This window comes from Salpingoeca rosetta, assembly GCF_000188695.1.
Source record: "Salpingoeca rosetta unplaced genomic scaffold supercont1.33, whole genome shotgun sequence".
NCBI classification, from domain to species: Eukaryota; class Choanoflagellata; order Craspedida; family Salpingoecidae; genus Salpingoeca; species Salpingoeca rosetta.
Genome location: NW_004754901.1, coordinates 726107 through 739932, shown reverse-complemented (window position 1 = coordinate 739932; position 13826 = coordinate 726107). Strand labels below are relative to the sequence as shown.

Here is a 13826-nt window from a genome sequence, read left to right as displayed (position 1 = left end):
CACACCTGAAGGAGTGGTAGCCAAGTCCTTCCACGATGAGCCCAAACTTGGTCTCCAGCGTCAGCTCCGTGCGTGTGTATGTTGAACTCTTCCTCTGCCTGCTTGCACGACGGGTCATATCCAACCTTCCCTTCACGACCCATTCGCTCTTCGCCAAACCACCGGCACGCGCACACTAACACAATGCCCCTGCATACGCGCGCAGACACAGGCGATGTGTATGTGTGAGTGAGAGAGGTGGATCCAGACAGATACTCACACAGCACCAAAACCAGTTGACTCCGAGGCAACGTACGAGACACACGCACGGAACACAGTAACACATAACACATCACACGCGTATCACACCACACCTGCCGTTGTGCAGCTTTGGGAGGTGGTTGCGCATGGCATCAAGAGCGAGCAGACTCGGTAGTGCTTCTGCACAACAGGGAAAGAAGACACACGTCAAGCAGCGGCACCACAACAGGTTTGGAGTGAGGTTGCAGCGGCTACAAGAAGCGCGAGTGGTGGTGCAGTGAGCGACACCGACCTCTAAACCCAGCAGCAGCAGTGACCATCGAACCCCACATCGCACCACGTCAAAACACACACGCATGCATGCACAGACCTGAAGGTGACGAGGATGTTCCTGTTTGTGTGGGCGGAACGCGTCACTGCTCCGATGTGAATGAATGAATGTCACCATGGAGAAGAGTGACATGGACACACCGAGGCCGTCACGGTCGTGGAATTCACTGAGGTGGTGTGATGAGATGGAACAGACAGGATTGGTGAAGCGTGTAAGCATCAGCAGTCGCACATGGTGCGTGCCAACCCAACATGCACTTCTCTTCCAACACACACACACACACACACACACACACACACATGCACGCCTACCTGTGTCAGTACCGTGGATCGACGAGGAGGAATGTGATGGACGAGCCAGGGCATGCGACACAGCAAGCCGTTGCAAGCCAACACACCACCATAGCACTTCTGGAACGGATAGTATGGTTGTGTCCACCGCACTTGCGGCTGGATCAACGATGAGGATGGATGGCGAGTTGCATGGAATGCCGTGGCAGGAAAAGGCCATTGTCCACAGCCACGCCGCTGATCCACTTGCATCCGCCGTGTAGCAGCCCACCAAGCGTGCTTGTGTCTGCTGTGTTCGTGCTGCGATCAGTGGTCAGACCCGTAGAGGAGGGTGTTGTGAGACAGCCAGCACGCCGTCTGCAGTGCCCACATGGCTCAACCGGTTTGCAGACTGTTGATGGTGGTCGTGTCAACCACTGCTGTTGTTGCTGCTGCTGTCACTGCTGTCACTGCTGTTGTTGATGGGCTGATGATGAGCACAGAGGTGGTGGGAGTTGCGTCAAAGGGAGGGATGCCGTAGATGAGGCCGTTGCTGGCGACGACGCCACAATCACCAATCGCAAGTTGCCAGTGCCCTTGCCGAGTGCATCTTGGATGCTGTTGCCAGACGGTGGGCTGACTGACAGTGTTTGTGGCTTGTGTCACACATGTATGCAACGGGCCAGAAGGAGACTTGTTTGCGGCTGTTCACTGCCTGCTGGCTGGGCTGCTGGCTGGCTTGCCGTGCACTTGTCGTGCTTTTGTCCCGGTCGCAAGCAGCACAGCAGTTGTTACCCCCTTCCCTTTCGTTCCTCCACGCAGAGCACTGCTCCATCAAGCCGTTCGCCCCTGCGTGTGCGTGTGTGTGCGTGTCTGTGCATGTCTGTGCGTGTGCGTCTGCCTTCCATCACACAGCAGTGAACCCCTTTCAACAACAAAGAAGAAAGTGCTGACTCGGCACAATTCTGTTTGTGTTTGTGTTTTGTGGGGAAGAAGACAAGAAGGGAGATGCGTGCAACGGCAGTGACAGCGCTGCTGTTTGTGGTTGGTGGCAGTGTGCTGTGTGCTGCTGTTCAGCCGCCGTGGCGAGCGTCTTCCAAGCTCACGTCCATTGCACCAAGATCAAGGTGTGCGTGTGTGTGTGTGTGTGTGTGTGTGTGTGTGTGTGTGTGTGTGTGTGTGTGTGTGTGTATGTGTGTGTATGTGTGTATGTGTGTGTATGTGTGTGTGTGTTTGGGTGTATGTGTGTATGTGTGTGTCTGTGTGTGTCAGCTCATGTACCTCCCATCAACAAGTCTTGTTCGTTCGTCCACGCCACCATGCCTGCGCCATCCCCTCACCTCCCACCTCCTCATCTTCATCCCGCTCCCCTCTGCCATGTGTCTCATGTGCAGTACAAGCGCGGGCGCTCGCTGTCATGTGCTCGTACGTGAGCATCAACGGCGTGCCCTCGTGTGCGAACAACATGCTGCTCAACGACATTGTGCGCGGATAGTGGAAGCGTGACATGGTGGCGATTGGAACAGACGACGATGCGATTTGCAAACATGGTCGACACCAACACGTACGCCCGCGACCCCGTCGATGACGTCGCGAAAACGCTGAACCGCGGCGCGGATACGGAGTTCAGGGAGACATACTTCACCACAAACGGCTGCTTGGAGCAGGTTGTGCAGCAGAACCGCACAACAGTCCACACGGTGCACAACGCCTTGTGGCAGGTGCTCAAAGATAGCTTCATCACGAGCCAATGGTACGTTTACTTGTGCTGGCTTTGTGTGTGTGTGTGTGTGTGTGTGTGTGTGTGTGTGTGTGTGTGTGTGTGTGTGTGTGTGTGCTTGTCCTCAAAGTCTCTTATGGGTGTGTGTCGTTGAAATGATGAAGCGGTGCACGGTTCCTCAATCTCACAATAGTGTTGTCATTATTGCCTCTCACGCCATCCTCCCCCTCCACTCCCACTCCCTCCCTCTCCAGGCATCGATGAGTGCACGGCCTGCGGACCCAACCCTCACCTCCAGTAACGGCCGCTGCATCAGCGAGTGCCCCGACGACGGCAAGTATAAGCTCGGCCAACGGGTGTGCCGAATGCCACTCCACCAGACGCCACCGACTGCCTCAACCTCTGCGACGGCAACCTCACCAGTCGTGCATTGCCGATTGCCCTCTCGATTACTTCTACGCCAAGGACCACCGCTTCGTGCCATGCACCATGTGTGGCATGGGCACCTGGGCCTCCACCCCATGCTCCGTGTCCTCCGACGCCATGTGCTCTCCCTGGACCGAGTGCAAGCCAGGCCCAGAAGGAGTTCGTCTGTCTCTGGCAGTGCCGTGCGCGACCGCTCGTGCGTGAGCTGCACCCTCGGCATGGAGTACCAGCCGCTGCCGGACCGCGCCTCGTGCTTCCCCACCAGCGTGTGCGAGGAGCCCTTCATCGAGACCATCCCGTCCACGCTCACCACGGACCGCCTCTGCTCCTGCGACACGCTCACCTGCAACAAGCTCATCACGCAGCTGTTTGAGGAGATGGTGTGCGCCGAGGCCATGGACGAGCAGCTCGACGTGGTGCTTGACGTGTGCTGTTCCGGCCAGGGCGAGGATGGCATCCGCGACACCATTCGCCAGATGGATGCCGACGAGGCACGCCGCTCCTGCCCAGGCTGCACAGACACGTGCGAGTGCAGCGCAGGCTTCATCCTCGTCTACGACGCCGATTCGGCCGACTGTCGGCCGTGCGACAGCGTGACGGAGTTCTCCCCATCCATTGGGCGGCAGCAAGTGCGCACCCATTGAGGAGTACGAGCGCGGCCAGGAGGAGATGTCCGCGCCAACCCGCTGTTCCTTGGACCGCGTGTGCCGCGACTGCCCGGCCGGCACCAGTGACGGCTCCACGGGTTGCCAGATGTGCCCCGCCAGCCACTACACGGAGGCGCGCTCCCACGGCTCCTGCTCCAGCTTCACCCGCCGCGCAGGCACCAACGACCACCACGACAGCGATCCCGCCACCCACGCCGTGCAAGGATGTCACAGAGTGCGCGCCCGGGTCTGAGGAGGTGCAGGGCGTGACCCACCTCATCAGCGACCGTGTCTGCGACAAGTGCCCTAAGGGCACGTACAAGGCCGTTTCTGGCCAGGGCGTGCCCTGTCTCCCCGTCACCACGTGTGACGCCGGCGAGGAGGAGACAGCCGAGCCCCCCCCCCCACAAGTGATCGCGTGTGCAGCCAGTGCGAGCTTGGTGCCACCTTCAAGCCCGTCGACGGCCAGGCCGAGTCGTGCCGCCCCGTCACGCAGTGCGATGAGGATGAGGAAGGGATTCGCTTTGCGAGCCCACGCGCCAGCACGGCCGCCTCTGCCGCAAGTGCGTCCAGGACACGTGCGTGCCCGTGTCGTCTTACGCGGCCTCGGAGTACATTTCCACGCACGACCGCGAGCAGGTGCAAGTTTTGCACCTTCCACAAGCCAGGCGCCTACGCTTGACTCTGACCGCGAGTGCACGGCAGGAGGTGGTTGGGGCCCTGGTAGCGCACATTGGCACGGGGCAGGCACAGGAGTAGGACGCAGCCATGTCTGTGCTGCTATGTCGCTGGCCACAGACCACCCGAAGCTGCTGCACCCGTTTGCGCGCTCATGTTGGACGGCACCCTGGACTGCCTAAGCAACCTGCACTTCATCCACATTCTGCAGCTCTTCCGTGTCCTGACCACGCTCACGTTTGACCGCCAGCGCACCGCTGCCGCAGGCCTCAAGACGACGCGAACGAGGATGGTGTGTGTGTGTGTGTGTGTGTGTGTGTGTTTGAGTGAGTGTGTGTGTGTGTGCGTGTGTGTGCGTGAACTTGTGCGTTGAGGAAGGCGTGTTGGATTTAAGTCTGTCTTCCATGAAGAGTGTCTCTCGCTCTTTTCACTCCACCGCCTGATCTCCACCACCACCACCGCAACCATTCCTTCTCCATTGCACCCCGTGTATGGCAGCTGTCTCAATCGAATGAAGAGCTGAAACGCATCGGCACCACCGCCGCCGCCACCGTCACCTGCACCTGGCTCGCTCTCGCCAACGACACAAACACCTCCATCGACCGTGCGTTCATGTGTGTGTGCTCACATGTGTGCGCGTGGTGGCGTGCGTTTGCGCCCTTGTTTGCACCTGAGTCGCCCGTGTGGACTTGTCGTGCTCCTCCTCATCCACCACTCACCCGTCTCCTCGCCTGTCCAACAGGCGACCATCTCTCCTCGGTTCTGCAGGTATTACACCTCATCTATGTCGACAAGTGCGTTCAGCCAGCATGCTCCGTTGCCACAACGCTTCAACATCCACGCCCAGCCTTTTGTCCGTCTGTCGTGGCGTCCGTTTCCTCCCCCAGCACCAACGGGGATGGCGGACTCACCATCGACCACCGCCGCCGACGGCCGTTTGGGTTCAGGTCGCTCGCCGACCCCAGCAGGCAGGCACGTGTGGAGGGCGCCGAGACCCCCAAGCGCACGTTCCAGCACGACAACACACGTCAACACGATTGTGGTTTGCGCAGACGGACGGGTGCGCCCCAAGCGCGGGAGACGTGCCCTAACTTCTCGTCCGAGTACACACGCGCGCGAAGTGGGCAAGGACACGCACGTGGTCGTCAACAAAAAGACGCTGCAGGCGCCGTTCGAGACGAAGCTCAAGCTGCTGTCGGGGATTGGCGCCGTGTTCGCGGGCATGATGCGCCGCAAGACCGACGTGGAGACAGGGTTGCAGAAGCACGCTGCTGGAACGCAGACCTCTTCATGTTCCTGATGTCGCTGCAGCCCTTTGGGATGGTGGGACCTGTCGCTGGGGACGGGCAACCTGAACCCCGAGGAGGCAGCGGTGGTGGAGGTGCAGCACGAGAGTTGGACGCATCCCCAATTGGCGTGGGCGTGCAGCGACAACGTGCTGTTCCGGACGGTCACGGACGGACAGCGAGTCCAGGCTGGCGACCCAGCCCTCCGACAAGGCTGCTGGGCGTTGTGCACGCTGAGCGGCCGAACCCGCTGCCGATGCCCCCACACATTCACGTGCTGATGGAACTACTTTTCCACGGGCCGCACCCTGGAGCTGATGCGTGGATGGGTTGAGGGAAGTAGACCTGTTTGGTCGACGTGTGGTGTGGTAGGTTGTATGCTCGTTGCTTGTCAGCCGGTTGGATCGCGTGAAGAGTTTACTACAGTGTCACACAAACAAAGCAAAGTCAGCAAAGGAGCAAAGAGAGAAACCAGCAAACCAGCAAGCACGCACACACACACACACACACACACACACACACACACACACACAGCACAGCACACAGTCAAGTGGTGGCGTTGATCCGGCTGTTGATGGCGGTGCACCAGTCAGCGAGCGAGGTGTCAGAGTGCGCGTGCAGGCGGAAGACGAAGGTGCGGCCGGGAACAGCAACGTGTAACTCCTCGCCACCATGGGCGAGCTCAGCTGACTGCACGCTGGAAAGGGGGATGCGCCGCTTGGCCGTGCCTGAAGCGGACTTGCCGTACGCGAGGTGGCCGTCGTCGTCAAGCTTGCACCAGCACGGGCGAAAGGCGGCCCTCCGTCGCCCACGCTTCCGCAACCAGCCGATCAGTGGCTCACCAGGGCACTTGCAAGCGTCCTTGTACAACGCTCTTGCAGGTGCAGAGTAGCCACGAGGACAGCCGTGCCCAGTCCCTGTCTTCTTGTCCTCACCGTCGCTGCCTGTGTTTGCTGGGCGTCTTGCCTCAGCGTGAACCTGTGCAACTGCACCGAGAAACCGCATGAGCAAGTTGCGTTGTGGAGCAAACGCCTGGTACACAACAGCAGAAGAGATGAACCGAAGAAGAAGGTTGCGATGAGCAAGCACGTGTTGCTGCTGAAGTTGAGACTCTGACACGTGTTGCGTGGATGTGTGCTGCCTGGTCACAGCACCACCACGAATGCGCCGCAGATTGCGCTCTGCCTTGCGGGTGTTTGGGTGGTCTGGCCCAAGCGTGCTTGTGAAAATGTCGAGCGCCTGTTGGATGGAGGCGCAGGCCTGCTCCTTGTCCCCGCGCGTGTCGTGCAGCAGGCCAATGTTGAAGCACGATGTGGCTACGCTCGGGTGCTTCTCGCCCAACGCTTCCACCGTGATGGCGAGGTCCTTCTCGTGGAAGTGGATGGCTCTGTCGTAGTCGCCCTTGCTGTGGTAGGCGCTGCCGAGGTTGCCGTAGGTATCGGCAGTGCTTGGGTGCTTCTCCCCCACTGTCTCCACCTTGATGGCGAGGGCCTTGTCGTAGTAGTGGATGGCCCTGTCGAACTCGCCCTTGCTGTGGTAGGCGATACCGAAGCTGTTGTACGTCTCAGCTATGCTCAGGTGCTTCTCGCCCAACGTCCCCACATAGATGGCGAGGGCCTTCTCATGGTACGCAATCGCCTTGTCGTAGTCGCCCTTGCTGTGGTAGACGCTGCCGATGTTGCCGTACGTCTGTGCTGTGCCTGGGTGCTTTTCGCCCACCGTCTCCACCTTGATGTCGAGCGCCTTCTCGTACAGCTCAACCGCCCTGTCGTAGTCGCCCTTGCCCTTGTAGGCGTTGCCGAGGTTGTTGTGGGTGTCGGCCGTGCTTGGGTGCTTCTCGCCCAGCGTCTCCACCGTGATGGCGAGGGCCTTCTTACACAGCTCAATCGCCTTGTCGAAGTCGCCCTTGTCGCCGTAGGCGTTGCCGAGGTTGTTGTACGTCTTTGCTGTGCTCGGGTGCTTCTCCCCAAGCGTCTCCACCATGACGGCGAGCGCCTTCTCGAAGTACGCAACCGTCTTGTCGTAGTCGCCCTTGCTGTAGTAGGCGGTACCGAGGTTGTTGTACGTCTTCGCTGTGCTTGGATGCTTCTCCCCCAGCGTCTCCACCTTGATGGCGAGGGCCTTCTCGTAAAACGCAATCGCCTTGTTGTGCTCGCCCTTGCTGTCGTAGGCGTTGCCGAGACTGCCGTACAACGCCGCCACGTTCTTTCCTTTCTCCCCTTCGGTTTTCAGGTGAAGCGGCAGCGCTGTCTCGTAGTAGGCAATGGCGCGATCGTGCTCGCCAAACTGGCTGAGCACAGTTGCAACCTGGCCACACAGCCTCGCATATGCGTCAGTGCTGTCCTCGCCTCGTGCCCGCATGGCTTCGACGGCACCCACCGCCTTTTGCAGGCACCACGCGCGCAGCTGGTCCTTCACGGCCTGGTTGACTGCGCTGAAGCCACCCGCCCACGACTCGATCGCCGTGAAGATCATGTGTTTGTCGTGGGGGTTAAAGGCGTCGGCTCGCTCTGCCTGCACGCGCACCAGCGTGTCTGTGACGGCTGTGTAGCTGTCGCGAATTGCGTTTTCGAGCGCCTGTTCTTCGCTGTTGGGTAGTTGGATGGTGACCTCTGTGCTTTCGTTGCTGATGCCACAGAAGATCTCCCACAGGCACCACGCGCGTGTCAAAGGAACAGGGTCTCGCCACGGCATGAGCACCAGCAGCACATGGCCAATGTTGGCAATGGACTGCTTGAACGTCGTGCTCCACCTGGGTGTTGACAAAGGAAAAGGGGGAGGGAGAAAGGATGAAGGAAAGGAAGACGGGGAGGAAAGGGGAAGGGGTTGCAGTTGTTGTGAGGGAACAGCGCGCGCGCGTGTGTGTGTGTGTGTGTGGCAGTGGTTGTTGAAGAGCACAAGAGTTTCACACACCACACACACACACACACACACACACACACACACACACACACACACACACACACACGCACAGCTGCACACACACACACACACACACACACACACACACACACACACACACACAACACACCACTCTTGTGGGAGGTTGGCCGTGACGTTGGCGTTTTGGTTGTTCATGAAGAGGTCAAACCAGAAGAACACGGGCTGGCCGTCGTCCTTCCTTGCTTGCTCTTCCGCAAACTCGAGCAACACGTTCAACACGTCTGCGATCTTGTACCGCCATGCGTGCGACACAAAGACGGTGGCCTTGTTCACGTGCTCTGGCGACTGCTTGCGCAGCTGCTCAACGTAGGCGCAGTTGTCCTGGCGCGTGCGTGGCACAACCAGTTGCTTGCAAGCATCCTCCGTCGTCATCTCAGTGTACGTGTCGGGGAACTCGCGCTTCAGATCACCCAGAAACCGCCGCACAGCTGCCACGGACACGCCGTGCGTCAGTCGCTGGTCAGCCATGGCTGTGTGTGTGTGGGGGGGGGGAGCCTGAGGAGCTGAGGAGCGGTGTGTGGGGTTGGGTTGGAGGTCAACCGCTCAGTGGGCAATCCGTGTGGCGCGGACGGTGGGCTTGAGGGCTTGAGGGCTTGGTGGCGCGGGGCGAGGTGCCAGGAAGATGAGACGATCGAGGAGATGGTCGAGGTGGGAGAGACAAACAGGGAGAGGAAGAGGGGAGTGGGGTTGTGTTGGCTTGGTTGGTGGGAGAAGGAGAGAAAGAGAAGAGTGGCAAGGTTGTTGTGGTTGGTTGTTGTGGTTGCAGTGCACACAAGGGAGAGGAGGAAGGGAGGGGGCGTGGCTTTCGCCTTTTTTTTTTTTTGGCTGGTGGGGTGGGAACAACAAAGGAGACGAAACAGACAGACAGAGAGGAGAGAGTGCCCACCAGCTTTTTTTTTTTTGTTGGGGGGGGGGGATGCTGGTGGAGCACGCAAGGGTGGTCGCTCAGCTCTTCGCAAACCACAAAAGAGCAGCTGAGAGTGAGTGCGAGAAGCTGGTGGTAGCAACAACGAACACGCTTCCGGGCCCAAGAAGGTGTCTTGTGCGTTTTGAACCAAAAGCTCACACACACCTGCACAGCAACTCAAGCAGTTGGCAGAAGAAGCAAAGAAACCGTCAGCCTGAGGCGGCGAGTACGCTCACGCACACCGTGGTCCTGTGGTCACACACAAGGGTGGTGTGGACTGAGAGGAAAGCTGAGGACTTGAGGGGGCAAGGGAGAGGCAGCGCTGTCCTGATGATCAAAGGACCACAAACGCCGGTGGATGTGCGTGGTATGTGGTCAACCAGTCTTGGCTTGTTTCGCTTATGCTTCTTGGTTGCTTCTTGCTTGTTGTGGTTGAGGTGGTTCGAGGAAAATGGCCACCAAACACCAACTCACAACAAGCAAAACAACAACCAAAACAGTAGACTGCTGGGCACAGCTCGAGCGCATGGCATAGTACCTGCCACACGTTGGCAGGGCATCGACGGTGTGCGCATACATGGTCCATGCGTCACCGTGCAACCAGCTCTGTGGTGGGTGTGCAAGATGGCCAGTACAGCCGTGCACATGGGAGGCGTTTCTCAGGACGTTCCCGTTTATTGACCTGGCGCCCATGGCTCTGCTGAAGGCGCGGCAGGGAGAACCAAGAGGGGAGGGGGTAACAGGCCAAGGAGGAAGAAGCAGAAGGAGAGGGCGCCAGCAGATGCAACAGACGGGAAGAGCAGGGCATAGGGGGGGGGAGGAATAGGGAATGCTGGAATGGGGGAGAAGACAAAGAAGGAGGAGGAGGAGGAGAAGGAGGTGGAGAAGAAGAAGGTGCTGGTGGAGCAGGAGGAGGAGGAGAAGGGCAGGGGCAAGCCCCCCCCCCGGACCCCGCGCACCGACACGGGCGAACGCGGACAAGCGGGAAGAAAGGAAGCAGGTCACCAACAAGGAGAAGAACAACAGCAACAAGCCACGGAGGCCTACAAGAGGGCCGCGTTGATGTCCCTGCACGTGAATGTGGTGAGGTCGTGCACGTTTGTGGCTGTGATGGCGTTTTCGAGCACAGTGGTGTCTGTTCTGGGCTGCCGTGTTTCGTACGTTCTGACTGAAGGCTACACACACACACACACACACACACACACACACACACACACACACACACACACACACTGACCGTTCACCACCTTCTTCGCTCGGCAAGCAAGAGTTGCTCCATCTCGTTCGGCGAGCGGTCCACGAAGACCGCATCTGGGCACCACCCGTCCTCGTCCATGGTTTCACAGTTGCGCAAAAAGAGAACATGCACGGGCGGAAAGCTGGCCAGGTCCTTGAAAGTGCATTCCTTCAGCGTGAGGTGCTGCACGTCCTGAAAGCACCCAAAGTCGTGGATGTCGCACTCCTCGAGACGGCAGAGGGTCACATGGTGCACGCGCGTGATGACAAGCTTCGTCTCCGCAAGTGCCCTGTTGTCACTGTCGTCACTGCCATCGCCAGAATCGATGTTGGTGTCTCCGTCGCCGTTGCCATCCTCAGTAGTCACTACTGCGCCATTCAGGTCGAGGGACCCAATGGATGTCAAGCCCAGGCGCCCCCGGCACCCGCACAGACTCAGCTGCTCGCAAGACGCGAGCTGCCCTTCAAGCAAGACCTGCATCAACTGCAGCACCTTGCGTCCAGAGAGCAAGTGCACGTCGTTGATGCGAGTGTGCCCGCGTTTGTCGTTGAGACTCAGGCGCGGGACGTGGCTGACGAAGCTGCCTTGCAAAGCGCTGCCTTCCAGCAGCGCTTGGAGCTCTTTGACGCATGGCGGGACCGGTCCGTCAATCTCGAAACAGTCCAGGCACACGTGCGCATGGTTGGGGATGCCACGCACGACGCTTGTGCTTGTATGCGGCGAGTCTGCATCATACGGAACGCGCAGCAACCGTCGAAGTACCAACTTGTCAACGCGGTTGCTGAGGTCAACCAGCTGCTCGCTCTTCAGGTGAAGATGCGGCAGCGCAAGGCACACGACCTGGGCGTGCTCAAACTTTGGAATGCACGGCGGCGTGCCCGTGGCGTCACGAATCACGAGTCTCTCGACGCGTGGCGCACATGTGAACTGCCGCACCTTGGACCCATACCCCAGGGCAATGTCGATGGCGTTGGGCAGATGCAGCAGCTCCGGCACAGCACTCATGTGGGACAGTTTGACAACGGTCGCCACCGGCAGCGTGTCTGTCGGGGTGAGGCTCGTGTGCGACAGCACGAGCGTTTCTGCTGCTTGAAACACCGAGTGTCCCCGTACTGCTTCCGTGCCTTCGGTGGGCAACTCCAGCTGCTTCACGCCATGGAGCGGCGCAAGGTCCACACCGGTGTCATCGTTTGCAGTTGCAAGGCCAACGCTCGGGATTCCGGCAAATGCGCCCAGATCTTCTGTGAGCGTGCTCTTGGTGCGCAGGTCAATATGCTGGACGTTGCTGAGGTGGCATGCGGTGCTGCGTTGTGTTGTTGCTGGCAGCCAGACGACGCGTGTCACGTCGCGGATCACCAAGTTGTCAATCACCGCCGAGCACGCGTTGATGTGAACGTTGTCTGCGTTGCTCACCGTCAGGGAGGCCAGGGGTGCCTGTGCCTGAATGAAGACGTGTTCTGCGCGCGCATTCGCAAACACGGTCGTGCGTAGGCCTTGGAAACGCTCAGCATCTGCTTGGCTGTTCAGGGATGCGTACAATGAGAAGACTGCCGGTGTGAGTGTGGGTGCGCGCGTGGGCGTGGACATACTGTGCGCAGTGCCAAGGTCTTTGTGTTGGTTCTCGTGGCTTGCTGTCTCGAGTACGTGTGTCTGCTGCTGCGCGCACGGTTCTTGAGTCTGCATCATGAGGGCGTCTCTCTTGTCCCCACTTTCTCTGTGAGCTCTGTGTGCTGCGCCACGTTCCTCGCGAGGTTTCTGGGTTGTGGCATGCGAAGCCTGCTGTGTGTCTGCAGCCCACGCCTCCAGCTTGTCCAAGCCGCAGAAGAAGATGCGACCGCAGTGCTGGAACTTGCGCCAGAGGTTGTTGCTGTTGGGAGCCGCTGCAACGGATCGCACCTGTGCGCGAAGGAACGGGCAGGTCGCGTCCCACGTAACACCGAGCCAGCTGTAAGCGAGAAAGCGGTTCTCAAGCCAAACAGCCCAATCGTCGTCCATGCGTGTGTCGGCAGCGGCAGGAAGACGGCGCTGCCCAGCTCGCGCCTTGTGTGCCGCTCTTGTTCCTTGAAGGGAAGATAGCAGGCGGCGCTGGAAGCTGTCCACAAAGGTTTTGCTCTCCCACACGGATTGGCGTGGGCGATTGAGCAAAGCAGCAAGACACCACCTGGGCATGGCCCATGGCAGGTCGTGATACAACTCACGGCACGTGAGCATCAACGCGATCAACGTGTGCACACAAGCGCGCGTTGGTCATGAACATCACCCTGCACAACCGCAGCAACGGCAACATCCTCTTCGTCAGCGCTCGTCGCAGCAAATGCACTGGAACCGGATGAGGACGATGCATGCAGGCGATCTCTCCAATCTGCCAGCAACAGCAGGTGTTCAGCAACCAGTGCCCACTCTGCCGGCATCGCGAGGACTGACAACAAGTGAAACAGGGGAGCGGATGGATGGAGGGATGGCTTCTTGCTGCTTTGCTGGATGTAGGACAGCGAGTGCGGAGCGCTTTCTCCTTCGCTTGTTTGTTGTGATTGTAGAAAAGTCGTTGAAGGTTTTAACCAATTTTCCGCGCGCAACCACAAGCAAACGAACAAGGACAACAACAACAAGCAACGAGATCAACAGCCACCACACGGTGACGGCAACCGCCGTCATGGTCGCATCATCATCCCCTCTCCTCACCGCTGCAGCTGCAGCCGTTCTTCGAGGTCTGCTTGCGTTGACTGGTCTACCAACTGACAGTGGCACAAGCGCTGTTTGCCTCATCAACCACAAACCTCGGCGTGCATTTTCCCCCTTTACCCTGGCTTCTCTGATCTGATGCACACGCACACGCCAAATGGCGGATGAGTGCCGGGCAGCACCAGCAGCACCAGCAGCACCAGCAGCACCAGCACCAGCTGAAATGCACCCACACCCGCGCTTGCACCCACGCGCGCACTTGCGCTTGCCCTCGCGTTGCGCTGGTACCATAGTGGCCATGACAGTGGTGCTGATGGTGGCAGTGATGGCGGGCAGCCGCCACCAGTGCGCTGCTCAGGACTTTAAGCCCAACTTCTACTGCACAGACAACCCGTGCAATGACGTGTCGTACGAGGTGTCCGGCGAAACGGGCTGTCCCCACACGGACCACGCTTGCCTG

General features: G+C 59.3%; 5 protein-coding genes across 5 annotated transcripts; 2 read left to right on the top strand and 3 right to left on the bottom strand.

The window, feature by feature from the left end:
* Positions 1–125: 125 nt before the first annotated feature.
* PTSG_10521 (uncharacterized protein) lies at positions 126–1675 on the bottom strand (the record flags this gene model as incomplete). The annotated part of the gene is made up of 6 exons (XM_004988843.1): positions 126–189; positions 354–417; positions 622–737; positions 969–1161; positions 1254–1393; positions 1659–1675. Coding segments are annotated over 6 exons (594 nt in total), but the record flags the coding sequence as incomplete, so codon positions are not given.
* Positions 1676–1848: 173 nt separating this feature from the next.
* PTSG_10520 (uncharacterized protein) lies at positions 1849–4392 on the top strand (the record flags this gene model as incomplete). The annotated part of the gene is made up of 8 exons (XM_004988842.1): positions 1849–1969; positions 2235–2323; positions 2367–2561; positions 2815–3587; positions 3613–3731; positions 3793–3997; positions 4045–4196; positions 4361–4392. 8 exons carry the CDS (start codon positions 1849–1851, stop codon positions 4390–4392), a joined length of 1686 nt encoding a protein of 561 aa, XP_004988899.1.
* Positions 4393–4465: 73 nt separating this feature from the next.
* PTSG_10519 (uncharacterized protein) lies at positions 4466–6027 on the top strand (the record flags this gene model as incomplete). Its single annotated transcript, XM_004988841.1, has 3 exons — positions 4466–4603; positions 4810–4915; positions 5054–6027. 3 exons carry the CDS (start codon positions 4466–4468, stop codon positions 5929–5931), a joined length of 1122 nt encoding a protein of 373 aa, XP_004988898.1. The 3' UTR covers positions 5932–6027.
* Positions 6028–6143: 116 nt separating this feature from the next.
* Positions 6144–9008, bottom strand: PTSG_10518 (mbre TPR repeat protein; the record flags this gene model as incomplete). Its single annotated transcript, XM_004988840.1, has 2 exons — positions 6144–8349; positions 8629–9008. The coding sequence occupies 2 exons, from the start codon at positions 9006–9008 to the stop codon at positions 6144–6146; spliced, it is 2586 nt and encodes an 861-aa protein (XP_004988897.1).
* A 648-nt stretch (positions 9009–9656) lies between these two features.
* Positions 9657–12926, bottom strand: PTSG_10517 (uncharacterized protein; the record flags this gene model as incomplete). Its single annotated transcript, XM_004988839.1, has 3 exons — positions 10692–12926; positions 9986–10147; positions 9657–9696 (listed from the first exon to the last, which is right to left on the bottom strand). The coding sequence occupies exons 1-3, from the start codon at positions 12893–12895 to the stop codon at positions 9657–9659; spliced, it is 2406 nt and encodes an 801-aa protein (XP_004988896.1). The 5' UTR covers positions 12896–12926.
* Positions 12927–13826: the final 900 nt, after the last annotated feature.